General features: G+C 42.9%; 2 protein-coding genes across 3 annotated transcripts; both read left to right on the top strand.

The window, feature by feature from the left end:
* Positions 1-6237: 6237 nt before the first annotated feature.
* LOC308433091 (gamma-crystallin B) lies at positions 6238-8220 on the top strand (the record flags this gene model as incomplete). The annotated part of the gene is made up of 3 exons (XM_080932968.1): positions 6238-6246; positions 6337-6576; positions 7945-8220. The coding sequence occupies 3 exons, from the start codon at positions 6238-6240 to the stop codon at positions 8218-8220; spliced, it is 525 nt and encodes a 174-aa protein (XP_080789094.1).
* Positions 8221-15355: 7135 nt separating this feature from the next.
* LOC308432977 (gamma-crystallin C) lies at positions 15356-17274 on the top strand (the record flags this gene model as incomplete). 2 transcript variants are annotated; one of them, XM_080932875.1, is made up of 3 exons in its annotated part: positions 15356-15364; positions 15457-15699; positions 17002-17274. In XM_080932875.1, the coding sequence occupies 3 exons, from the start codon at positions 15356-15358 to the stop codon at positions 17272-17274; spliced, it is 525 nt and encodes a 174-aa protein (XP_080789001.1). The 2 variants fall into 2 exon arrangements, with proteins under 2 accessions (XP_080789001.1, XP_080789000.1); XM_080932874.1 differs by having other exon boundaries at positions 16999-17274.
* Positions 17275-25538: the final 8264 nt, after the last annotated feature.

The following is a 25538-nucleotide window of genomic DNA, read 5'->3' as shown; positions in this document are numbered from 1 at the left end:
GATATGTTTAAATTAAATTAATTTAAAAATTAATGTTAGTTAAATCCCACCAAAGAGAAAACAAAACGTGTTGGTGAGGATGTGGAAAAGTCAGAACTCTCTTAAATTTTCGATGGGAATGTAAAATTTCTGTAGAAACTGACTTTGCAATTCCTCTAAAGCAGTTTGCCTTACACCTAGCAGTTTTACTCATGGCTAAACAATCAAAGGAACTGAAAATAAGTGTCCAAACAGAAACTTATACATGAATTTGCATAGTAATGCTCTTTATAGTATTATAAAGTATTTATAGTGTTATAAGGTGGACACAGCCCAGTGTTCATATGTCAATAGATTACCAAACATAGTGAAATCTGTCAATACAAGGACATGATATCTGTTACGTGCCATGACAGTGTGCAAAGAACAGTCACACCGACTACAGACGGCACAGGTCACACACGAGTCATACAGTTATACGAAGTACCCAAAACTAGAGTGACAGCAAGAAAGTTAGTGGCTGCTCAGGGCTGAGGGGACAGTTAAATAAGGTGTGATCTCTAAAGTGTAACTTTTCGTTGTGATGATTAACATATCTGTAAACACAATAAACTGAGTTGTGGACGACATGGAATGGTATGACCAAAGCTGTCTTAAAACACTCCCCATCTAATTAAGATAAAAAAGCTTCCTAATTAAAGGTACTCTTTCTTACTGAAAGAATATTCGGGGTAAATTGGTATTAGGAAGCTCAAAACACTGGGACTCTTGCCAATATCAAATATGCAGAAAATCTGTGTTTTGGTGTTAGCTTAGCTAATTCACTGTGTTAGGTGACTAATGACATACAGCTGGTATCTTCACGCTTTGTTTTATTTTTTTAACAAAAAAAGACAAAGGTATGGGTCATGTCTCAAGGAAAAGTTTTGTTAACTTGAAATCTTATATTATTTTAGTCTAGAAGAACTGGAAAATACAGAAAACTGCATTTTGGTTCATAAAGTTTAAAGCATTACAGTTTTCATTTTCCGATATAAGGGGTGTAATAAGATGAGTCCTTTAAGCTCAGACATGATAATGCTCTATAGAGTTTCTGTAAATATTAAAAAATAGAAACCTTTTATCCTGCACTAAGGCCAGCACCCATTGGACCACATGGCACTGCAGAGTATCTCTAATTTAGCAGCTCCATACCACCTCTAAGAACTCAGGCACAGTTCACTCTACCGCCCCAGCATGTTGTTTTCACTCACTCTCCTCTACTGCCCAGTAGAAAGATGACTTCATAATCATTAACTTATCAAACAGGTTTATATGTTAAATTCTCAATCCACAAACCCTCTACACATTAAGCTTACAACCAGTGGACAAAGATATAAACTGCACATCTAGATAAGATAAATAGACCCGAACATATGTGGATACCCGAGACATTTACGTTCAAATAGCCACCAGTGTGATGGTACTAAAATATGGGACTTCTGAGAGGTGACTGGGACACAAGGGCAGAGCTATCATGAATGCAGTGAATGCCCTTGTTAATGAGGTAGTGAGAAATCCAATTGTCTTTTTTTCCCCAAGTGGTGACACAGTATAAGATGTGACTCTGTGAACCAAGAAGCTAGACCTCAGTAGGCAAGGAATCCATGAATTTTTTGATCATCATTTCTATAGCCTTCATGACTAGGCCAAATATTTTGTTTAAAACCACCCTAAAAAAAGATAAATAGACCCATAGAAACCCTTAGAAATAATCATAGCAACCTTATCAATCTAGAGATGCATCGAGAGAAACATTCATATCTGTTTCCATTTTCTCCTCTCGAATCTCCGCCTCCTTCTCAACCTCTTCCACTTTCCTAGACTTTTCCCCACCTCACTCTCTACTGTCCAATCATGTATCGCCTTGACATCAATCTACAGGTTTCTAGGTGAAATACATCTGTGGTTCAGTGCAGGGTCTGGAGCCTATAAACTTGGTTTTCATCTGTCTTCCTTGTGACTGTGTGATCTTGAGCAAGGCCTGTATTCTCCCAAGTTTTAATTCTGCACTTTCATGCTTTTGTCCATGCCTGCATGAAACTGTCCAAAAGGAAAGAGTTCTCTGGGATCTTAAATAGTTACATACTGAAAACAAAATGTTCTTCCTTAGGCCTCATGCGTTGAACTTTGACCCTGAGCTGATGACCCTGCTTGAAAAGGGATTGGAAACCATGAGAGGTAAAGACTAGACTGAGGGGCAGAGGGTCAAGTCAAGGAGTTAGGAGTGCCTTTGAAGGTTATGCTTGGTCTTGGCCCCCTTCTCTGCTTCCTGTCTGTCTAATGTGAAGAACCTCCTACACACACACCCACAGATGTTTTTCCTTACCACAGGCCCCAAAACAATAGAGCTAAGGACTATAGAATCTCAAAACCAAGAACTAAAAATGAGCCTTTCTCCCCTCCTTTGTGTCTCATTGTTGTGGTACAATACACCTGACTAGTATATGTTTCCCTTGAACATCAGACTGTAAATAAAAATGTGGGTTATTTAAGTCACAATAATTAAGCTTACTCACTGAGGTTTCATTACCATCCTCAAACACCAAGTGACATTGAATATATTGAGTTATGTATAAAATGAAGTCATGGGGTTTGGAGAGATGGCTCAGCCGTTAAGAGCACTAACTGCTTTTCCAGAGGTCCTGAGTTCAATTCTCAGCAACCACATGGCGGCTCACAAACCATCTGTAATGGGATCTGATGCCCTCTTCTGGTGTGTACTCATACACATAAAATAAAAGTGTACTCATATACATTAAATAAATAAATATTAAAATAAAATAAAGTTGTGACGTTTCCCCTTTTAAGGGTAGGAAGTCTTAGCACACAAAAACGGCATAGTATTTTTCAGTGAGTTCTCCCAGGTGAGTACTGGACAAGCTTCAATCAGGATATGGCTAAGAGTCCGGCATGATCATTAGTTTCTCGTCACTGAAAGATAACCTTTCATTAAAAGGCTAATGTGATCACCTTAGCTGATGTTGCCGTTCGCTGTATTTGAAAGAGGGCTCAGGATAAAAGACAGATGTGCTTCATAGTACAGATACTACAATCATAACAATAGGAAATGGGCTTTACATGCATTGACACCTGGAAGCTAGACACTGCTGTATTACCTGTGATTACCTTAGCTACTGGGATTGAGATAAGTGCTTGTTTTCTTCTTGGAGTGAGCACTGTGGTACACTGTCCATATCATCACTTGGGACCAAGGTACTCCTTCCCAGAGACACTGACAGCTCAAAGCTCTACGCAGTGAGCCAAAGGAAGCTGCTGAGTCTAGTTATCCTACATTATCTCTCCGTGATAGCAGCCTACATCAATTTACTGAGCATTAAAGGGGCACAAAGTCCCAGTCCCTGTTCAGTTCATGATGGCTCTAGAGTTCCCTGTGGAAAGTCACCACCATTTTATTTTCTCACAACTCTAATGGCATGCAAGAGACCCTGTGATCATCTGACTGGTGGGCACAGTTCACTAATGACTTGGCTTGATATATGGGTTCAAGCCAAAATTAGTGTTATTGCATGATGAGACCTGTGGTGATTTGTATATGGTTGGCCCAAGGAGTGGCACTATTAGGAGGTGTGGCCTTGTTGGAGTAGGTGTGGCCTTGAGGGAGGAGGTGTTTCACTGTAGGAGTAGGATTTGAGAGCCTCCTCCTAGCCACATGGATGCCAGTTTTTTAGTTAGGGTTTTACTGCTGTGAACAGACACCATGACCAAGGCAACTCTTATAAAAACATTTAATTGGGGCTGGCTTACAGGTTCAAAGGTTCTGTCTATTATCATCAAGGTGGGAGCATGGAAGGGTCCAGGCAGACATGGTGCAGGAGGAGCTGAGAGTTCTACGTCTTCATCTGAAGGCTGCTAGGATAAGACTGGCTTCTAGGCAGCTAGGATGAGGGTCTTAAAGCCCATGCCCACAGTGACACACCTACTCCAAGACCACACCTCCTAACAGTGCCACTCCCTGGAACAAGCATATTTAAACCACCACAGCCAGTCTTCTCCTGTTTGCCTTTGGATCAAGAGGCAGAATTTTTGTTCTTCCAGCCCCATGTCTTCCTAGACGCTGCCATCTTCCTGCCATGATGATAATGAACTGAACCTCTAAACCTGTAAGCCAGCCCCAACTAAATGTTGTTCCTTCACAGCAATGGAAATCTTATCTGGGACACCACCTCACTCAGGTGGTTCCCAAAACATCAATGAGGGTAGTTTTTCTAGTGGGGCAACCTTAAAGAAGTGAGCCTTGTGCTGGAGAGGTGGCTCCGTGGTTAAAGGTGTTTGCTGTTCTTGCAGAGGACTTGGGTTTGATTCCCAGCACCCACTTGTCAGCTGACAGTCATCTGTAACTGCAGTCCCAGAGGATCCAAAGCCTGCTTCTGATCTCTGTAGGCACCAGGTGTGTGTGTGTGGTATTCGTACAAATCTGTAGGTAAACACTCATAAAATAAGAAAATGAATAACTATTTAAAGCATTTAGGTTTTTTTCCTTAATTTAAAAAAAAACCCTAAAACTGAAAACTAACAAAGTAAATAACTTTAAAGTATTATATTTATTTTCTTAAAACAAAGCTAGCTGGTCATCCGCCCACTTTGAGTCCAGGGCTGACAGAGTCACTGAGCGTGGTGGGTCACTTAGTTATTTGATTGGGAGTAAGAGGGTCTAGGGTAGAGGTGTGTGCATGGAGAGACAGAAAGAGCTGCTCGGTACAAAGATGACTCTGTCACATGCTGGCGCCTAACATAGCGCATACACCATGAAAAACTCTAAACCATCTAAGCAACTGACAGATTAGAACAAAGAACTCGAAAAGATCGTGTCCGTGGTAGCTCAGGGGAAGGCTGTGCCTAACTGCTCCTGACAACATTAATTCAGCCATTACTATTACGCAGTGTCCAATCCACCTGCAGACAGAAGAGCCATGGGCCTTTGAGGAAGTCCACCAGCCTCTTGGTGGCAAATGGACTGACGAGATCCTTCCCATCATCCTTGTCGGCATCCGAGTCTGTCATAGGTGTTTGTTACCTGAAGGGTCTTGAACAGTAAACTTCTCACGGGCTAAATGAATAGTATATGTTCGTGAGTAATTACCATACTTCCCCAAACGAGACAACGAAAAGGTGCATTGCTGTGCACTTCTGCAAATCCTTAATGTGGGAGAAGGTCACAAAAGTACTCATTTGTGAAAGAGTAATATTTTCTTAAAATAGCAAATAAGCTCCGTATTATCCTGAAAACTGTCCTGACAAGATAATCACTTTGAAGTCAACTGGGGGACCCCAGGATTCCCACAATGCATTATGAGGCATACTGTCAAGAAACCCTCCCCACTCCTCCTACCCTCTACTCTCCCCACCCTCCGTGCCCCACCCACCCTTCCACTCCCAAAGCTTGTTAGGATGGTACCATACTATTTTGATGATAGCTCCTGAAAAAAAAAAAAAAGGCCTTTGTACATTTAAAGGAGAGACAGATTCTGGGCAGGCATCAGCAGAAGGAAGATTTAGGTTCTCCAAGGAAATTAGAAATGGAAGAAGCGTATGAATAGCTGCTTTTTTTTTTTCTTCTAGTCAGAGCCATGGTAAGGTCTTCGTGTGCACCGATCCTCTCTTCTAGGTACAAGACACCACAAGCTCCCATTAACAATTCTATTTCAGACCATCCCCCAACAGACATTAATGATCACAGAATCTTGAATTTGAACTAAACTTTATGCCTTTCGGAATGTTTCCTCAGATTGCATCTCCCTGGTCCCTCTTTCTCAAGATTCCTCACTGTTTACGTTTTCGCTTTTTAAAAGTTTAAAGCATACAATCAAAATCCGAAGCACGTGCAATTGCTAAGTCGGATTCGCTTTGAGAAGTCGATTAAGCCGAGTAAGCTATAAAATAAACGCATAGAATTAGAGCTCCGCTCATCCTTTTGCAAAAACAAGAGCAAAGACCTTTTCTCATTGGTAGCAACAACACAACAGCTCTAGTGAATTAGAGCAACCCGAACCTACCAGAAAGAATGAGAGTAAACCATTCAGCCAACCCCAATGGGCAGAGGGAGAGAGCTCTCCGAGCTTGCAAATCCCCTTACTCATGGAATGGGCCCTTTTGTGTGATTTCCTGTGCAGACAGCAGTCCTGACAGCTATATATACCAGGGGCGCTCCTCTCCTCCAGCCTCACAGCTACCAGGGCATCTCTTACTCTCAGCGAGATGGGAAAGGTAAGTCCTAGAACCCCTGACCTTTGCCCACAAGCAGCTTCCCTGCTGGCAGAAATCACTTACTTGTCTGGTCTCCTTCTGCCCTTACAGATCACCTTCTACGAGGACAGAGGCTTCCAGGGCCGCTGCTACGAGTGCAGCAGTGACTGCCCCAACCTGCAGACTTACTTCAGCCGCTGCAACTCCATCCGCGTGGACAGTGGCTGCTGGATGCTCTATGAGCGCCCCAACTACCAGGGCCACCAGTACTTCCTGCGTCGCGGGGACTACCCTGACTACCAGCAGTGGATGGGCTTCAGTGACTCCATCCGCTCCTGCCGCCTCATCCCCCACGTGAGCTTGGCTCTGTCTTTATTATTGGTCTGGGGGGGGGGGGGACACAAAGATCATCTTAAACCAAGTCGTTTCAACTAGAGCCGAGGGTGGGGATGACACCTAGTGTGTGTGTTCAGTAGGATACCTGAGAGAGGATTCTTATTTCTCAGGAACTTAGTGGCTTTATTTTAGAAAACTGACATCTGCGTGTTTACTTTGTATATATCATCAAGAATTCAAACACCAGAGAGTAGTAAAAAAAAAAAAAAGAAGAAGACAACGAATTTATTATTTGCTTAACATATAAGCCCCCTCCATATATATAGTTCATTCCAAACCACTTCAAGTCAGAAATTCAATGTTTCTTAATCTAAAAATTTAATGAACTACTGGGTGGGTGTTTTAAAATACATTGGGTGGGTAGAAGATGCTGAAGAGACAGCCGCAAGAGTTCAAGGTCAGCCTGAGCTACCCACTTTGTATAGTTCATAGCACCCTGAAGGCCTTGATCCCATCTAAAAGCGTGTTGGCTTGTGTGGCCTTACGTTTCTTTCTACTTGATTATTTCTCCCGTCTTCTGTCTTGACTCACATGTAGTGGGCAGTACCTACTGGCTCACTTGGCGGAATGCACCAGCTAAAAGGCCAAATCTAAAACTAACGTTCAAGATTCATGCTCTCCGGAGAATAGCCACTGCATCCTAGTCAGGTGCAGTTGTGGGAGACATGAGACGCCGTGCCTCGGAAGGGAAACATCACCCTGGCAAGCTGCCCCTGACAGGAAGGGTCAGTCCACGTGAAGGAAGCCAGGAAAGGAAGGGTTGATTTGGACTGAAACGGAGTCTAGGAAAGAGAAACAAGAAAAATAACGCCCTATTTATCACAGGGGCTCGGCCTGCTGAGCTATAGAGATGTGAGCCAATACTTGGGTTTATCAGAAAATCGCTGAAGGTTGATACCTTTTCAACCAGGGAGATAAATCACAATGCTGCCCTTCTGGTAACTTTTGGATTTCCTCCCCTGCAAAGGGCTGCCTCCACAGCTGAGGTATCATGAGGAGGTAGTTTTATTTTAACCATTTCTAAATTAAGTGTGATGAAGCTTTATCGTAAGCAACTTTTAATTGCCAGGGACTATGGGCAGGTAGATAGGTTTGGAGTGAGTGCTGTTTCTCAATTGGCCATTGACACCCTAGATTCTTCAGGTGACACCCTACGCTTTAGGTATAGAGACTTCTGTACTCTGTAACGTGCTAGTTCTGGATGCAAACTTGGACTCTGGATTTCGAGGCTGGAGGTGATGGGATAGGAAACTTAGCTTCTATTTGTGCTCATTGGCTTTTTTTCTTCTTTCTGTGACCCCGCCCCTCCCTTCCCCTGCCCAGCACCCTGGCACTTACAGGATGAGAATCTACGAGAGGGATGACTTCAGAGGACAAATGTCGGAGATCACAGATGACTGTCTCTCTCTTCAGGACCGCTTCCACCTCAGCGAAATCCACTCCCTCAATGTGCTGGAGGGCTGCTGGGTCCTCTATGAGATGCCAAGCTACAGGGGACGGCAGTACCTGCTGAGGCCGGGAGAGTACAGGAGATATCTTGACTGGGGGGCTGCGAATGCCAAGGTTGGCTCTTTTAGAAGGGTCATGGATTTTTACTGAGGCATTTCAAGACTCTACTTTTCTTCTTTAGAAACTAATAAAATATGTAGTTTATGATTCCGGCACCGCAAGAGTCCTGCCTTTCTTTTCATCTCTTAAACATTCCAAAGCAAATATGTCACCAAACCAAACATGATAATCGAGATGGGAAGGAACCTCCTATTTGGGGAAATAGCATTCTGGGTAAAACCACATTCTCTCATAACTAAATATGTAAGATTAAAGACAAGCTGAAATTGTCAAGAAAAGTCACAGCTGGCCTAGTGGCAGAATTTAGCAGGTAAAGATGCCTGTCCAAAGTCTGAATGTCCCGTGTTTGATTCCCAAGACCTAACAGAAGGAGAACGTCAATTCTACTGAGATTTATATTTTTTGGTTCACCCCCACCCTCCCACAAATAAATAAATAAAAATGCAATGGAAAAAGTTTTAAAGATAAGTCAAACTATGCCCAGTACAAAAAGAGGTAGCTGAGCAAAAATTGAGCAAAATGGCCTACATTTAGTAAATGAGGTTATAGGGCTGTTTCCCGTAAAGCTCATAAAATAAATCTGATGAGTTCGGTTCAAAATTTAACAGATTACCCTATCCTTTGAGAAGTTAGTGAATTGCCTCAAATGTCCATCTTGCTTGCAGTGAGAACTTTATATATCAACCCCTTCCCACTCAGACATAACCAATATCTACTGGAGAAAGGATGAGTGGGCTATGCCTTGCCCATCAGCGCCCAGCCCTAGACTCTCCTGCCTCAACACTGGATGGTCGAGTGCTGATTTTCCCATGGGCCACTCTGACCCAGATGGAGAACTCATTCTTCAGTGACCCCTGACCTACCTCTCACATACGGCTTCAATGCACGCAACTGTTTTGTTACAGAGGTTCTGGGGCAGGAGCGTAAGCTTATATTAAAGCAGTACAATTATAGAAATTTAATGTAGAGTATTTGCCTAACATATATAAGGCCATAAATTCAATCTCCGATATTAGAAAAAACTGAAAGTATTAGACAGCCACTATGTTGGATGGCCTGTAGTCTGTAGGCATCAGCAGGCCTGCCTCCTGTCTTTCCTTGTTCCCCTCACCTTCATGCTTATCCATATACACAAGGCTGCTTATTTCTTTTGGGTTTCTTGTCTTTTCATGTCTTTGGAAACTTCATGTTCAATACCTAAGTACTGTAATGATACAGTAAGCATATATTCGGCACATAAAATTTGGTCACTTTCGAGAGTTAAGGAACTTCCTATTAAGAATCATTTATAATTCTGGTCAAAAACCTGTTTGGAAAAATCTGGGGCATATGACTATATATTTTATGTAAACATATATTTGGTCAGTAAACATATTATAAAATGTTACATATAAATATTACTTAATCCTAGTTCTTTAACCTTTGAATCCCAACAGCAGTTTATCTGTTAGACTCCACTCCTGAGATAAATTTAATTCTCTGTTCACCACCAACAACATACCTAACAAGTCAGCTTTGCAGAAATGGCTTGCCTGTTGACTTTCACACTATTTGCTTGGGAATCAGAAAGATCACACCTGAGCCAAAAGAAATTATTAGTAAACACCTGAAGTGAAAATGCACCAAAACAAAACAGACAAAACAGAACCTCCCTTAACCTTTTTCTTCTTGGAAGGTGGTGGTAGTTTGAGATTGTGTCTCTCTACACAGCCCTAGCTGTCCTGGAACTCTATAGACCAAGATGGCCTCAAACCCAGAGATCAGCCTGCCTTTTCCTTCCAAGTGCTGGGATTAAAGGTGGGGACCGTTACCATCATCTTCCCTGCATCTTTTTCTTGCAGTCATTGTTCTTGAAAATTCTCTGCTCTCCTCTGTGAAATACAGACAAAGAGATAGGTGCTCTCCCCCAGCATAAAGAAAAAGTCACCAAAGGAGAAGGGCTTGGGGAAGGTACTACACCCAAACCACCACCACAAACTATTACTACCTCTCCTTCTTCCCCTCCCCCTTCCCTTTCTCCTCCCCCTTCTTTTCCTCCTTCTTTGATTTTTTTTTTTTTTTTTTTTTTTTTTGAGATAGGGGGTTTCACTATACAGTCTTGGCTGTCCCGGAACTCACTCTGTAGATCAGGTTTGTCCTGACTCATAAAGATCTGCCTACCCCTGCCTCCCTAGTGCTGGGACTAAAGCCATGTGCCACCACCCCCCCAGGCCCAAACAAACTTTTAATCCAACCAGTTACTCATTCCCTCCCTCCTTCCTATGGCTTCTTCCTATTCTCTGGCTCATTCTGCCTTCACCTGTGTCAGTAAAACTGTCATATACACACCACATCCCACCACACCCTCTCTGTGTGTGTCTTGCTGCTCTCAACTAGCCTTTTTCTTGTCTGCGCTCATGAAAATTGGACATATCCTATCTGACTCGTTCTGTCAAATCTTTCTTTGATCCACTACTTTGTCTGCCAGTCAAAGACATCATTTTCAAACATGGCCACTGCCTTCTACAAACTAACTTTATCTTCATTGTATGGGATTAAAGGTGTTTACTAAAAGCATGTCTGAATTCCAGCCAGAGGGAGTAAAGGTGTCATTCCAGCCAGATCACAGACCTAGAAAGCCTTTGGATGTGATTCCTTGCCAGGGCAGCCATGTTGTTGGATTAAAATTCCTCAACAGTTTGTTTTTGTGTTTTGCTTTTCAGTAGGCTGTGGAAATTGCCGAGATTCACAAGTGGTCAATGTGATAGATTAAGGGATAGTCTAATGTCCAGCATAAACTGAACATGTGTATCACACCATTCAAACGAGGCTCAGGAAACATCACAGAAGAAGATAAAGAACTGTGTGGAACATCAGCTGCTGGGAAGGACGTGGCCACTGCACCCCTGAACTCACAGCAGCTATGGTCACCTGCACAGAGCTGACCTGCTATTATTCTGTGATGGAGCTGGAGGAAGTGACAGGTTCTACCCCTCCCTGAGAACTTACACCTTGGTGATGGACGCTGTTGGAAGGAAAGGCATTTTCTTCAGTGGTAGAGCCACTGTGAAGGACACAGGCTCCTGTAAACAACCCCTCACCCATTCTTCTGTAAACACCCAAATGCAACTCATGGAGTCATAGTAAACAACAACACACACACACAGAAGAACAAATTAGTGTCTTAAGAGTTTTATTGCTGTGAAGAGATGCTATGACAAAGGCACCTCTTATAAAGGAAAACATTTAATTTAATTAATAAACAGTTTCAGAAGTTCAGTCCATTACTGTCATGGTGAGAAGCATGGCGGTGTGCTGGCAGACATGGTGCTGGAGAAGGAGCTGGGAGTTGTAGAATCTTGATCCTCAGGCAGCAGAAGGAGACTGTGTGCCACACTGGGCATAGCTTTTGCACATAAGACCTGAAAGCCCGCCCCCACAGTGACACACCTCCTCCAACAAGGCCATTGCTCCTGATAGTGCCACTCCCTATAGCCAAATGCCTCTGGGGGGTGTCCTATTCCAACCGCCAGTTGGGGAGACTAATTAAGAAGATGATTAGTAAGAGCATGAAGGAGATAAGAGGGTAAGGGGGTGAGTATGATCAAAATATAATATGTACACATGTGAAAGAGTTATAGTGAAACCTATCCTAAATAATTAGCCTATACTAATAAACATAAAAAAGAGAATCTTAATAAGTTTCTAGCAAGCCCTTATCTGTGGATTTTTTGTTTTTAAAGAAAGAAATCAAGGAATGAGCTAGGCAAGTTGGTGCAGCCCATAATCCCAGCACTTGGGAAGGTGAGACAGGAAGATCATGAGTTCAAGGCCAGTCCATACCACATATCAAATTTAAATCCAACCTGAGCTATATACAAAGACTTCGAATTAAAACGAATCTTAGAAAAGTTTTTTTTTTGGGGGGGTAGGGGAGGTTGAGACAGGGTTTCTCTGTGTATCCCTAGGTATCCTGGATCTCATTCTGTAGACCAGGCTAGACTCAAACTCAGAGATCTGACTGCCTCTGCCTCCCAAGTCTGAGATAAAAGGTATGTACCAGCACTATCCTAAGACAATGTTTAAAGCAAAACGGAAGGTTTTATTTGTTAATAATTTTAGTTAGCATACCCCAAAATGGATTTCACTGTGACATTCTCACCCTGTTTATCACAATGCCATTGTACTTGGATCATATTTACCCCTGACTTTACCTATCTCCCTCCTACCCACTCCCACTGATCCCCTTCCCCTTTTGTTACCATGTCATATTATTTTAACAATAAAGTTTCCACACATGAGAGAATAGTGTTTGTTTATCTTTCTGAGTCTGGATGATTTTATTTAATATCAAGGTCTCTGGTTCCATCCATTTCTTCATAAGTAACATAATTTTTTTTCCTTCCTTCTGAATAAAACTCCCTTAAGTAGGCATGCCGTGTTTCCTCATCCACGCATCCATATCTGCTGAAGGGTGTTTAAGCTGCTTCCTACCTTGGCTGCCATGCACAGTGCTGAGATACATGCAGATGAGCAGGTATTTCTCACCTATATGATCTTCAAAGTTTAGTCCAAGAGCTATCTGGTCTTGATTAAAACATACAGATGCTAAGGTCCTTGTCTTCATTTAATAAGGTAGAATCTTGGGAGATATTAGGGCTCAGCAATATGCAATTTTACGAACACAGTAAATTACAAACAGTAATAAATACACAGTAGTTTACAAACTATGACAAGATTTCTTCTTCTTCTTCTCCTCCTCCTCCTCCTCCCCCTTCTCTTCCTCTTCTTCCTCCTCCTCTTCCTCCTCCTCCTAGTCTTCTTCATTTGTCTTTTTCTTTCTTCTTTGAGACAGGCCTCTCTACATAGCTCTGGCTGTCCTAGAACTCACTATATAATCCAGGCTGGTCTTTAAAGCACAGAGATGCACCTTCCTATGCCAAGTTCGGGGGATTAAAGGCATGCACCACCACTCCCAGCCCCACTGACAAGAATCCCAACGTCTGTTTCAAGTCTTGCCTTTGTTAACCACAAGATGGCTCTGTAGAAGCAAGCCTTTTGGGAACACTTAATCTTTGGTCAGAAAGCAGGTTGACATTATCATTAATAATGTCACTCTAATGCTACTGTTCTTGTCACTATTATTTCCAGTGTTCATCTGCACCAAGTAGTGTCCTATAAACCATGTAGTCTGGTTAAAGAACACTAATGTCTATCAGCTAAACATCTCTAGGAACTGTTTGCCTGTAAACGAGTTAAGACTTGCTGTTTGGAGGCCAAGCACATAGCCTGAGGAAATGGGAGTTTTCCAATAGCTGGCTTTAGAAGAGTTGTGTCTTAGATGTATACCTTGATTGAGTGGTTTGAGAAAGGTCTGAAAAAAAATAGAGATCTAGGTGGAGAAGCCCAGTGGGTTTAGTATGCATGCTCGCCTAGCATGCATGAATAGGGCCTTGGGTTCAATCCCTACCCCTGCCAAACCCGGGAAGAGAGAGACTAGAGTGGAGGTGGAAGGGAGGAGAAAAGAGGGAGGGAGGAAAGAACACAAGAGGGAAGCTCGGAAATTTGCCAGAGTTGGCTATGCACACCTGTAATCACAGTGCCAAGATGGCTGAAGCAGGAGAACAGCAATGTGTTCAGGGCTTGGGTGAGGCCCTAGGGTGGGGGTGGGGTGGGAGAGAAACAGAGACAAAGCTATGAATAAAGAAATAGCAGTTTGATGTTGGATTCAGAGAGTGGAGTTGTGTGTGTGCGTGTGGTATGTGATGTGATGTGTGTGTGTGTGTGTGATGTATGGATGTGTGTGTGTGTGTGTGTGTATGTGATGTATGTATGAATGTGTAATGTGTGTGGTGTGTGGTGTGTATGGATGTGTGTATGTGTGTGTGTGATGTATGGATGTGTGTGTGTGTGTATGTGATGTATGTATGAATGTGTAATGTGTGTGTGGTGTGTGGTGTGTATGGATGTGTGTGTGTGATGTGTGTGTGTGTGTGTGTTCATTATCAAGGCTCTGCTGAGCATCTATGAGGCATTGTATTTGATTAACAAATTTCTAAAAAGTATTTAAAAGTAATGGTTAATCATCTGGGCACTGAGTAGGACAGTGCTCAGTATTCTCTGGGTGGTATGTTGGCTTTAGGTTTGTCTTTGTTCAGACAAAACACACTGAATAACCTTGTCTGAGGGTATTTATTAAGACTGTTTGTATCTAATAGCTGAATAGCAGGTCCTAGGCAGAGGTGCTGGATCAGCTGCCAAATGATAGACACTCTTTTTTTCTTCCTCCTTCTCTCTCTCTTCCTCCCTCCCTTCCTCCCTCTCTCTGCCTCTATCTGTGTGTCTCTATCTCTCTCTGTGTCTCTCTGTCTCTCTCTGTATCTCTGTGTGTCTCTCCTTTCTTTCCTTCTCATCATCTACTCTCCCACAAAGAGATTTATGCTGTCCTTGCAGCTCTACAGCTGAAGTTCAAATCTCATCTCACATAGGAAATACAGGCCTTCCCTGGCCTTAGAAATGAGGAAGCAATTCGTACATATTTGTCAGTCTTGGGCCTCAGGACCACAGGAATTTTTTTTCCTTTGTTCTTAACACAAGCTTATTACTAAGGGTGGATTTTGACTCACACAGTGTGAAACCACCAAGGGGGAAGCTTAGCTTAGATACTAAAACATCATATAGCCAGGAAAAGCCAAGAACAAAATCTCGATTTGTGTCCTGTACTGAACAAGCAAACCCCGGAAAGAACAGAAGGGGGAAGGGGAATAAAGTTACCTGGTCTCAGTTGCGCTTGTCAGTGTTTGCGGTATTTGCAGAATTACTCAGTCTCAGTTCTGGGGATACTTCTACAAACGCACAGATGCCTCCCAGTATAATGGAATCAAAATGCAGGGGCGTGGACCTCAGGTCAAAAGTTCAGACTGATGTGCTGATAAATTTCAGAAACAGTAAGAATCTGAATAAAGCAACACTGAGCAGGTCATCCAGGGCAGCGTTGGAACACACTAGAGAACCACCAGGCGAATGTACAATCCCCACCACTGAATGCAGCACAGAAACGCAATCCAGGAAATTCTCTCAGCCTGGAGGGCCCCTTTTGTACAGTTCCGCTAACGCAGCAAGCCTCCTGCTATATAGACCGGCCCCGCTCTGGCTGGACACTGAACTCACCACGGGTCAGCCAGCCATGGGGAAGGTGAGCAGAACGCTAACTAAACGAGAAGTCAGACTGAGCAGACTTAACACAAGGAGCAAAGGATCTCATTCAGAATTGCCCTTCCTTTACAGATCACCTTCTACGAGGACAGAGGCTTCCAGGGCCGCTGCTACGAGTGCAGCAGTGACTGCCCCAACCTGCAGACTTACTTCAGCCGCTGCAACTCCATCCGCGTGGACAGTGGCTGCTGGATGCTCTATGAGCGCCCCAACTACCAGGGCCACCAGTACTTCCTGCGTCGCGGGGACTACCCTGACTACCAGCAGTGGATGGGCTTCAGTGACTCCATCCGCTCCTGCCGCCTCATCCCCCACGTGAGTCCTGTTTGATTTCATTTCTTGTTGCCCAGGGGTCCTCACTGTTTTACTAATGTGCGATCCAGAGAGCAAGTTTTTGTTTTGTTTTGTTTCTGCAGAAGTAGCTAAGGGTTAAGTGATTCTCAAATGCCTAAGTTCACGGAATACAGGCAGGAAGACAGAATTATAAGAAAGAACAAACTTACAGAAGGTCCAGGTTTATTTTTCGTTGCGACCATTAGATTAATCAAAAGTTGTCCCAACGAATGTAATCTTATACAGGGGTATAAAACAAAACTTGGGACTGGGTGGGTAACTAGCTTGGAACGAGAGGGTAATTACATCCATCAGACTTTTGTCTATGTATTTAGTAAAGAGATTTCTGATGAGTGAGTCAATTAAACTTTATTGTAGACTAGAAAACATTGTAAAGTACGGCGATCAGAAACTGGACAGGCAGAACTCAGATTTGAAAATGATAATTTTCCTTAATTTTGAAAATCGGCTAAGTTCTCATTATACGTGGTTATTTAAATGAACCGTCCTTGGAAGTATATGGTTTTTCTGAACTCTGCTCTAACCAGGCGCAGTGATAGCCTGTATTCCTAGCTCCCAGGAAGCTGAGGATTTTAACCTTGATGACAATCTAGGTTATAAGATAAGCAGAATGGGACAGATGGAAATGTAAATTCAGTAATTTATGAAATTCTCAAGAAAAATGTAAGTAAAAAAATCCCATTTTAAGGATGGGCTTTTGTGTTATAAATATATATAAAACTAAGAAAAAACTAGTCAGAATATGTTCTTTGTATACCCTCCAACATACAGCTTAGAATGAACATAGGAAATTGTGAATTAATATATCTTAATTTTTGATAAGGTCAAATTCACTTTTAACATCTTAAAAGTTCTGCCTCCTAGATCAGTGGGTTCTCAACTTTCCTAATGCCACAACCTGTTAATAAAGCTCCTTATGTTGTAGTGACCCCTAGCCATAAAATTGCTTTTGTTGCTATTTTCTAACTGTAATTTTGCTACTGTTACGTCTCATAATATAAATATCTGTGTTTTCCGATGGTCTTCTGCCATCCCTGTAAAAGGGTCATTAGACTACCCCCCCCGGGGTCGCGACCTATAGATTGAGAGCCACTGTCCTAAATAAAAACCGGAGTCTGGGTGCCTGTAATGCTAGCAGGAGACCCATCCATGCATAACTCTCCAAAACCCCACAGGCTCGGATCTTATGCCAACAGCCTCCTGCCTCCATTCCGGAAGAGACTCAATTGCTTTTTCTTATCTTTCTTTGTGTGACCCAAGCAGACAGGGTCCCACAGGATGCGGCTGTACGAGAAAGAAGACCACAAAGGCGTCATGATGGAGTTGAGTGAGGATTGCTCCTGTATCCAGGACCGCTTCCACCTCAGTGAGGTGCGCTCGCTGCATGTGCTGGAGGGCTGCTGGGTCCTCTATGAGATGCCTAACTACCGAGGCCGCCAGTACCTGCTGAGGCCTCAAGAGTACAGGCGCTACCACGACTGGGGCGCTGTTGACTCTAAGGCGGGCTCTTTGCGGAGGGTGGTAGATTTATACTAAAATAGGTTAACGCTACCATTTTCTCATTTTGGAACCTAATAAAGTATTTAGTCTGTATTGTTGGCAAACCCTGGCTTCTGCTCTTCTTTCATTGTCTGCACATCCCTAACCTGTAAACTGTCCCTACCAAAGGTTGAGTGGAGAATGGAGACGTTAGGGTGCTCAAGAACTTTTCAATGGTGTTAATTTTGAACAAGTCTTACATGGCTGGGGATATATGTATGTACCTCTGTGATGGAGCTTTTATTTAGTGTGCACAAGGTCCTGAGTTCAATCCCTAGCACAACCAGAAATAAAAGAAAAGAGTTCAGGTTGAGGGAGAATCTACCTAGTGTGGTAGGGAGGGTATGTGGTAATGGAGAGGGTATACAGTAATGGAAAGGGTATATGGTAATGGAGAGGGTATATGGTAGTGGAGAGGGTATATGGTAGTGGAGAGGGTATATGGTAATGGAGATGGTATATGGTAATGGAGAGGGTATATGGTAATGGAAAGGGTATATGGTAATGGAGAGGGTATATGGTAGTGGAGAGGGTATATGGTAGAGGAGAGGGTATTGGTAATGGAGAGGGTATATGGTAATGGAAAGGGTATATGGTAATGGAGAGGGTATACGGTAATGGAAAGGGTATATGGTAATGGAGAGGGTATATGGTAGTGGAGAGGGTATATGGTAGTGGAGAGGGTATATGGCAGTGGAGAGGGTATATGGTAGTAGAGAGGGTATATGGTAATGGAGAGGGTATATGGTAATGGAGAGGATATACCCATCTGGCAATGAAACGCCAGGTCAAGCCAATGACATGTCAACAAGATGACTACTGGCAAGGAAGCAGTAAGCTGACAGGCTTGAAGAATAATACGGTCAAAGTTGTCTTCTCATCCTGGAAGTAACTAGAGTTCAATTTTGACAAACAGCCTCTCAAGACTCATAAGAGAACTAATTTCATTTACTATAGAGCACAATTATCCAATCTAAACAATTCTCCATTAAGACTCTCTTCCTGTTGGGCAGTAGTGGTGCAGGCCTTTATTCCCAGCAGTCAGTAGGCAGAGGCAGGGGGAATCTCTGAATTTGAGGAGGCCATCCTGATCTACAGAGTGAGTTCCAGGATAACCAGAGTTTCTACACAGAGAAACCCTGTTTGGGAGATAGGCAAATGAGACTTTCTTTCCAAGTCATTTTGGGTTGTGTCAAGTTGCTGATTGTATTAGTTACATTTCTATTTTCTATTGTCATCAAAAGGAACTTACAAGAGAAAGCATGTATGTAAGCTTATAGTTCTGAAGGGAGTCTACAATGGCTGGGGAAGCATTAGAGCAGGCCAGAACAGACAGTTGAGAAATCAGATCCTTAACTGCAAATACAGGCACTAGGAGCAAACTGGAAGTGGGAAAGGCTGTAAACTCTCAGCTCAACCCTGTGACAAACGTCCTTCCTGGAAGCTATACCTCCCAAAAACCTTCTCAAAGCTCTTCTACTTTCTAGGGACCAAGTGTTCACATTTGTGAGATTATGGAGATTATTTTTTTACAAACCACAACAATTACAGCAAACCATCACAGCCACTCATAACCTTACCACTTCACAAATTCTATCAATAGAGAGGTAAAGTCTTCCTGATATCGGATAATCCTCATGTATATTTGGTGGGCACCCTCCTGGGATTCTTCCCTTATCCACAGAGCTAAAATAGACAATACATATTGTTGGGATTCTGTAAACCCCACCCCTCAGTTACCTAACAACAGCCAGGTATGTTCTGCCCCAGTGACCTGACACTACAAAAGGGGCTGCTTGCCCCCTCCTCTCTCTCTTGCTTCTCTTACACTCTTGCCCTCCTTTCTCTTGCCCCCCCCCTTACCCTTCCTCCCTCTTTCTCCACGTGCTCATGGCTGGCCTCTACTCCTCTACTTCTCTATTCCTTTCTTCTCTCTCTCTCTCTCTCTCTCTCTCTCTCTCTCTCTCTCTCTCTCTCCCTCTCTCCCTCTCCCTCTCCCTCCCCCCCTCTCTCTGCCTCTACTACCCTCTTAACTCCCCCATGACCTGAATAAACTCTATTCTGTACTATACATCATGTGGCTGGTCCCTTAGGGGGAAGGGATTCCCAACATGGGTCCCCCAGAGGCATCTCCTTTGCCCCCAAGCCTCACCGCACCTCCATAGGCCATATCCCCCCCCACACACACTCTCTTCATTTTTTTCCTAACATTGGTGCCAAAACCCAGGATGTCATCTTTAAACAACATTGGTGCCCCGTGTGAGATTTAGGTTTCCTCACGACTGGATATCTCTTTATCCTTACTTTGCTCATGCCGGCTTCAATCTTTCTACCTTAGCTTTCTGAAAGATGGGATTATAAGTGGGTATCACTGTGCAGGGCTGTATGCTGTGTTCAAAAAAAATGTAATACAATATGGAGTTATATTTAAGTCAGTATACCTTATTCTGATTCACAGCCTAGTGGTGTGCACTGTTTGGAGGTTCCCTAAATCTCTCCATCTTTTCTGCATTGGTTACTGGGCTCTCATGTTGACATGCCATGGTATCAGGAAATTAGAGACCCAGAAGGAAGACTAACTGTTCAGAGAGGAAGTTGTTTGCTTGTTTTTGTTTTTATTTTTAATTTTGTTTCTATGGATTTCCCAGTGCTTAGCTACTAAGATAGACTCTTAGCTGTTTATTGAGCATTTATCATGGGATTGCCATCCTTGAGTATGAAACACCAAACAGTCCCCCTACTACACTGAGCCGAATCTAGAAATACTGTCACGTACTGGTTCAAACAGTGAGATACGATCACCTTCTTAAAGTCAGTTCCTAAGTCTGGGTAGGGTAGCACACCTAGAGTCCCATTGCTCTGCAGTCTGCGACAGGGGGATCACAGCAAGTGAAGTCAGCCTGGGCTTCACTGTAAGTTCTGGGCAAGCCTGGTCTATACACTGACAATAAGCAAACAAACAAATAAATAACTATCAACAAGTAATAGAAACTGATCACTTTTGCTTGAGTGCTTTTAATTTCAATGTATTTTCAGAATCATCCTGTGACAGACTTCTAGAGGAAATAGTCACGAGGTGTTGTTGTTGGCTTTCTTTCTTCCTTTCTTTCTCTCACAGTTTTTCTACTATGTGTTTATGTTCTTGAATATTTGGGGAATAAAAAAAAATGTCTACATCACAAAATCCTCATTTAATATTTTTATTTGTTTCTTTGACACTTCCTTGTTTTCCAGTCTAGAACAATATCCCAAATGAGTAGTTTCTGAAGAGTGTGAAACGCTGTCCTTGCTGCAGGTATCAGACAGAAACTAGGAGACTGCACACTACCTGCAAATGAATTTTATCAATGACACAGTCCAGTCCGGGTACCTGTGCTAACAGTATTTAAGATTCATGTATCACTCTCCCAAGAAATAAACTTCAGAAACAATCTAAGTTTGTTTGTTTGGTTGGATGGTTTGGTTTTAGTTTTTCAAGACAAGATTTCTTTGTGAATCTCCTGAAACTCGCTCTGTAGACCAGGCTAGCCTTGAATTCAGAGATCCTCTTGCCCCTGCCTCCCAAGTGCTGAGATTAAAGATGTGCCCCTACTGGGGACTGGGGAGATGGCTCAGTGGTTAAGAGCACTGACTGCTCTTCCAGAGGTGCTGAGTTCAACTCCCAGAAACCACATGGTGGCTCATAACCACCTGTAATGAGATCTGATGCCCTCTTCTGGTGTGTCTGAAGGTAGTAACAGTGTACTCACATAAAATAAATACATCTTTAAAAAAATGTGTGCCACCACAGCCAGACTCTTTTTTAATATTATATTTATTTGTAAATGTATTAATAGATATTGGATGGATACAAAGAACTAACTTGGAGGAGGTTTGGCAGGTAACGGGAGTCATGTTTTTTAGTGTGTCTTTACACTATTTTGAGGAGTTTTCTTTTGTTTATTTGTTTTAATGTGTCTATAACTATTATTTTTAATTACTCTAATTTAACTCTATATATAAAATATGATTTTGAAATTTACATTTCTATAAGTAAAATTATTGTTTATTTTCAAGTAAAACCAAACTGTTTACCTACTGTATTTGTTCTGCCTGATTCCTCACAGCCTTAACAAGCCTTTTACATCATTCCTAGCGAGGGCACAGACCCGCCCTGCAGCACAATGGCCAGGATGTGGGAAGCCAGGATCTGTCTTCATCCTCTATCCAATATCTGACTATTTTTTAAAATACCTTACTTTATGTCTGTCTCTCATACCAAGTTACAATAAGCTTTTTACTTCTTTTGAATTCCAAGAAAGTAACACTGAGGAGCCCAGTTCCCATCATGCATGCACACGTGAACTTAACCCAGGATGATCTTAAACTTAAAGTGAACCCCACTGACTCAGCTTTCCAATTACTGGAATTATAGACATGAGGAAGAACATGGTTTCGAAGGCTTTCTCCCTCCCTCCCTCCCTCCCTCCCTCCCCCTCCCTCTCTCCCTCCCTCCCTCCCCCTCCCTCCCTCCCTCCCTCCCTCCTGCCTTCCCTCCCTCCCTCTCTCTCTCTCTCTCCCTCCCTCCCCCTCCCTTCCTCCCTCCTCTCTCTCTCTCTCTCTCTCTCTCTCTCTCTCTCTCTCTGTTTTTTAGGTCCTATAAGAAGCCTCTATCCTAGACAAATTAAGTCTCTAGGTGAAGATAAAACACTATTTTTGCTAAATTAAAGAACATACTAGGTTCTTACAGCTAGTCAGGAAGAGCAATGATGCTAGAGTCCATGTGGATCAATTAACTCCGTTATTCCTAACATGGAGGAATGCATTTCTAGGGTTGCATTTGGAAAAGATACGGCAAACAGATAAACCCAAATGCTCATCTGTTGTTTTAGATTCTTAAAACTAAGCAATTCTCATCGTTTTAGGTTTAGTAAACCAGATTTCTTCCATTGGAACAAACATAATAGTGTCATTTTTGCTTTGTTTTATTTGTTTTTGGATAAGCAAAAACATATAAAACAAAAACAAAAATAGAACTAATCATTCTCTTACTCTTACTTTTATAGTCCCAACTATAAAAGTCCCTAATAAAATATGCTGCTGGCCAAGATCCCACACTTGGCAACTAGACTTGATACTTTCTCAACTGGTCAAAGCAACCGTGTTTCAGACAAGATCTCTCTGTGAAGCCCCGGCTGACCTAGAACTCAAACTCACAGAAATCTTCCTGCCTCTGTCTCCCAGGTACTGAGACCAAAAACATGCACCCCCTACTCCCAGCAGAATTTGAAAGCTCTTGTATGGATTTGGAAGTTGGTGACTTCATGTGCCAAGCTGATGACATAAATATATGAGGAAATACATTTTTGCTTTAAAAAAATGGAATGGTTGTGGGTAAATATAAACATAAAACTATAAACATATTGAATGAGTAAAGAATTTACAAAGATATAGTTATTGATAGTATAGACTGATCCAGAACGTTACAATTCCCATCTAATGCCACACACACATCTGCTTCCACCATCCTCACGGTACCGTCCACACTCCCAGGCTCACTTCTGAGAAAACTGGAGAAACTCCCAATCCGCAGACTCTACAGGAATCCCTTATGTGTCCCCTCTCTCCTCAAGAAAACACCTTAGCACTATGGAGCTTGGGAAAATGAGAGAAGAAGAGCCCAATAAAGAATGGACAGAACATTTTCTCCCCATTCCAGTGGTACAAGACTCTCAGATTTGAGCTGGAGAGATGGCTCAGTGGTTAAGAGCACTGAATGTTCTTCCAAAGGTCCTGAGTTCAAATCCCAGCAACCACATGGTGGCTTACAACCATCTGTCATGGGATCCGATGCCCTCTTCTGGTGTGTCTGAAGACAGCTACAGTGTACTTATATATAATAAAAGATCTTTTAAAAAAAAAGACTCTCAGATTTATCAAACATGTTGAGCTCTCAGAAATCGGGAAAACGATTTTCACTTACTTCCTTTTGCCTATTCTTCATGCACACTGACTACACAGATTACTTACATAGAGCAAAACCCTGGCTTGAGATGATAGTCTCTTCTTGTATCATTTTTAAAATTACTGAGATAACTAGGGGCTGATCACAGGTCACCTCCTGGAAGAGACATCACTCGAGGCAAGGGTACACGCTCATCTCCAGTTCCCCTTTCAGTGACAACCCCAGTCATCCCAGATGGCTTGGAAAGAGTTCTGTGGCTTACAGATCTCACGCCTGGCACATGCTCACCCCACATACTGTGTCCAACATGTGGGCACTGAGTCTAACATAACCTTGTCACCAGCGGAACTTCCTGCCGGCATTTAAACAGAGCCACATTTTGACCCAACCATTAGCTTTTCTGCTCCATAGGAAGTCTGCAGTGTTTCCCTGGTTTGTTCAACCTGTGCCTGATAGAAAGCTGTCAAAATGATCAAGAAAATCCCCTTGTTTGGACTGGTGTATTCAAAGCATCCCCCAGATCCCACCCAAATCCTGCACCTTGGGAACTGGTTTTCAACAAAGGCAGTGGATTCCCCTGATATACACACATATCCCCTTGTGATATTTTCCTCCTGATCCATCCGTCAGACTTTTTGTTGCTCTGACTAATAGTTGTCAGTTTTGGCCAAGCAGTGCTCTCCCCACCCCCGCCCCAGAACCCTAGACTCAGAAACAACTGACAAACTTAACATTGCTCTCAATTTATATTTTATTATTGAAAAGGCTCTTACGATAATGATTGTCTGTGTGAGACGTCTCGTCTGCCTACCCTCCACTTTCAGAAGTGAATCTGTAACATGTGTCTACATGTGATCAGAAAGCCCGGAAAAAAAAATCGTTTAAATCATCAACAGTGCACATTGTTGTGGTTTCAAGTTCGTAAGTCCCCACTTAGAGATCTGGATGAGTGAAAGGCACCACTAGGTCCTTCTGTGGAGTAACAGAGCTGTGAATAATGCTTTTGAACATGAAAGAAGCTAGACTTGACAGACATCTTCCACTTGAGTGCTCTCTCCAGCTCATCAAGCTTTTCCAAACCAATGAATCCTTCCTAAAGTCTTCCTAGACAGCCTGCTTCTGGGCATTTATCCTTTCCTCTTGGGCTGCATGGCAGCTGTGACTCCTCTAGCCTGTTTTCTCAGAGTGAAACATTCTGTTTACGCCTGTCTTCCACAGAATGAAAGCGTCCCCCAGATGCCGCCCAGACTCTGCACCTTGGGAATTGGTTTTCTTTTATAATCTAAGGCGTGATGAGTTTTTTGTTTGTGTGTGTCTTTGGTGGATCAGGTTTCCTCGGTTCCTCAGACTTTCTCTTTTAGTCCTGTGATTAAGCATCTTAAAACTAGTTTTCCCTTTCAGATGCAGAACCACACATTGCCAAAAAGAGATGGTTTACTTTGCCTCCTACTTCCAACAAAGGCACAAGCAGTACTGAAGTCCATGTTGACTTGTGTGGAATTGGTTTGGTTTGTCACAGTGAAAGTATGAAATTCTATAAATTCTCTTAGGAAAATAATTCCACTTTCTTATAACCTTTCAGTCTAAAGGACTTGATCTCCAAGAGACTTGAAATTTTCACCATTCAGTTGAAGCTATTTCTTTTTTATTAATCCATGTTCAGAGTCGGGACACCCATAAGTAGTCCAGCAGATTCTACAGAAAACTTACATTTACCACATTAAGACGTTATCTGCTCCCCACTTACACATTTCGTTTTGTCCAACTATACAAAGAAGGGTGTGGTCTACCTATGAAATGGTTGAAGCCCTGCTTCTATTATTAAAAAATAATGTGCCAAATTACTTTTTTTCCAAACACTCCCAATAGCATCAGCTAGTGATCTCAACCTGAATACTCCAGAGTGAATAGAACCAAACCCCACAATGAATCCCGTGGGCTATGACAGCAAAGAGAAAAGAGGAGAACATGAACGTGCCCTGCCCCCCACGGGCCCCTTTTGTGCTGTTTCTGCCAACGCAGCAGACCTCCTGCTATATAGACCCCACTGCACTCAGCCCCACACACCCAACAGCACCATCCCATCCGCAAACACCAGCCATGGGGAAGGTGAGCCCAGGACACCCAGGGCCTGGGAAGGGACCTTGCCTAGAGGGCCAGGCCACATGAGGCCTCTGACCCCTGCCTTGCCTTACAGATCACCTTCTATGAGGACCGCGGCTTCCAAGGCCGCCACTATGAGTGCAGCAGCGACCACTCCAACCTGCAGCCCTACTTCAGCCGCTGCAACTCTGTGCGTGTGGACAGTGGCTGCTGG

The sequence above is a fragment of the Micromys minutus genome (assembly GCF_963924665.1).
Source record: "Micromys minutus genome assembly, chromosome: 19".
Classification (NCBI taxonomy): Eukaryota; Metazoa; Chordata; class Mammalia; order Rodentia; family Muridae; genus Micromys; species Micromys minutus.
Note: the sequence above shows the minus strand (reverse complement) of the source record. Positions and strands in the feature narration are given on the sequence as shown.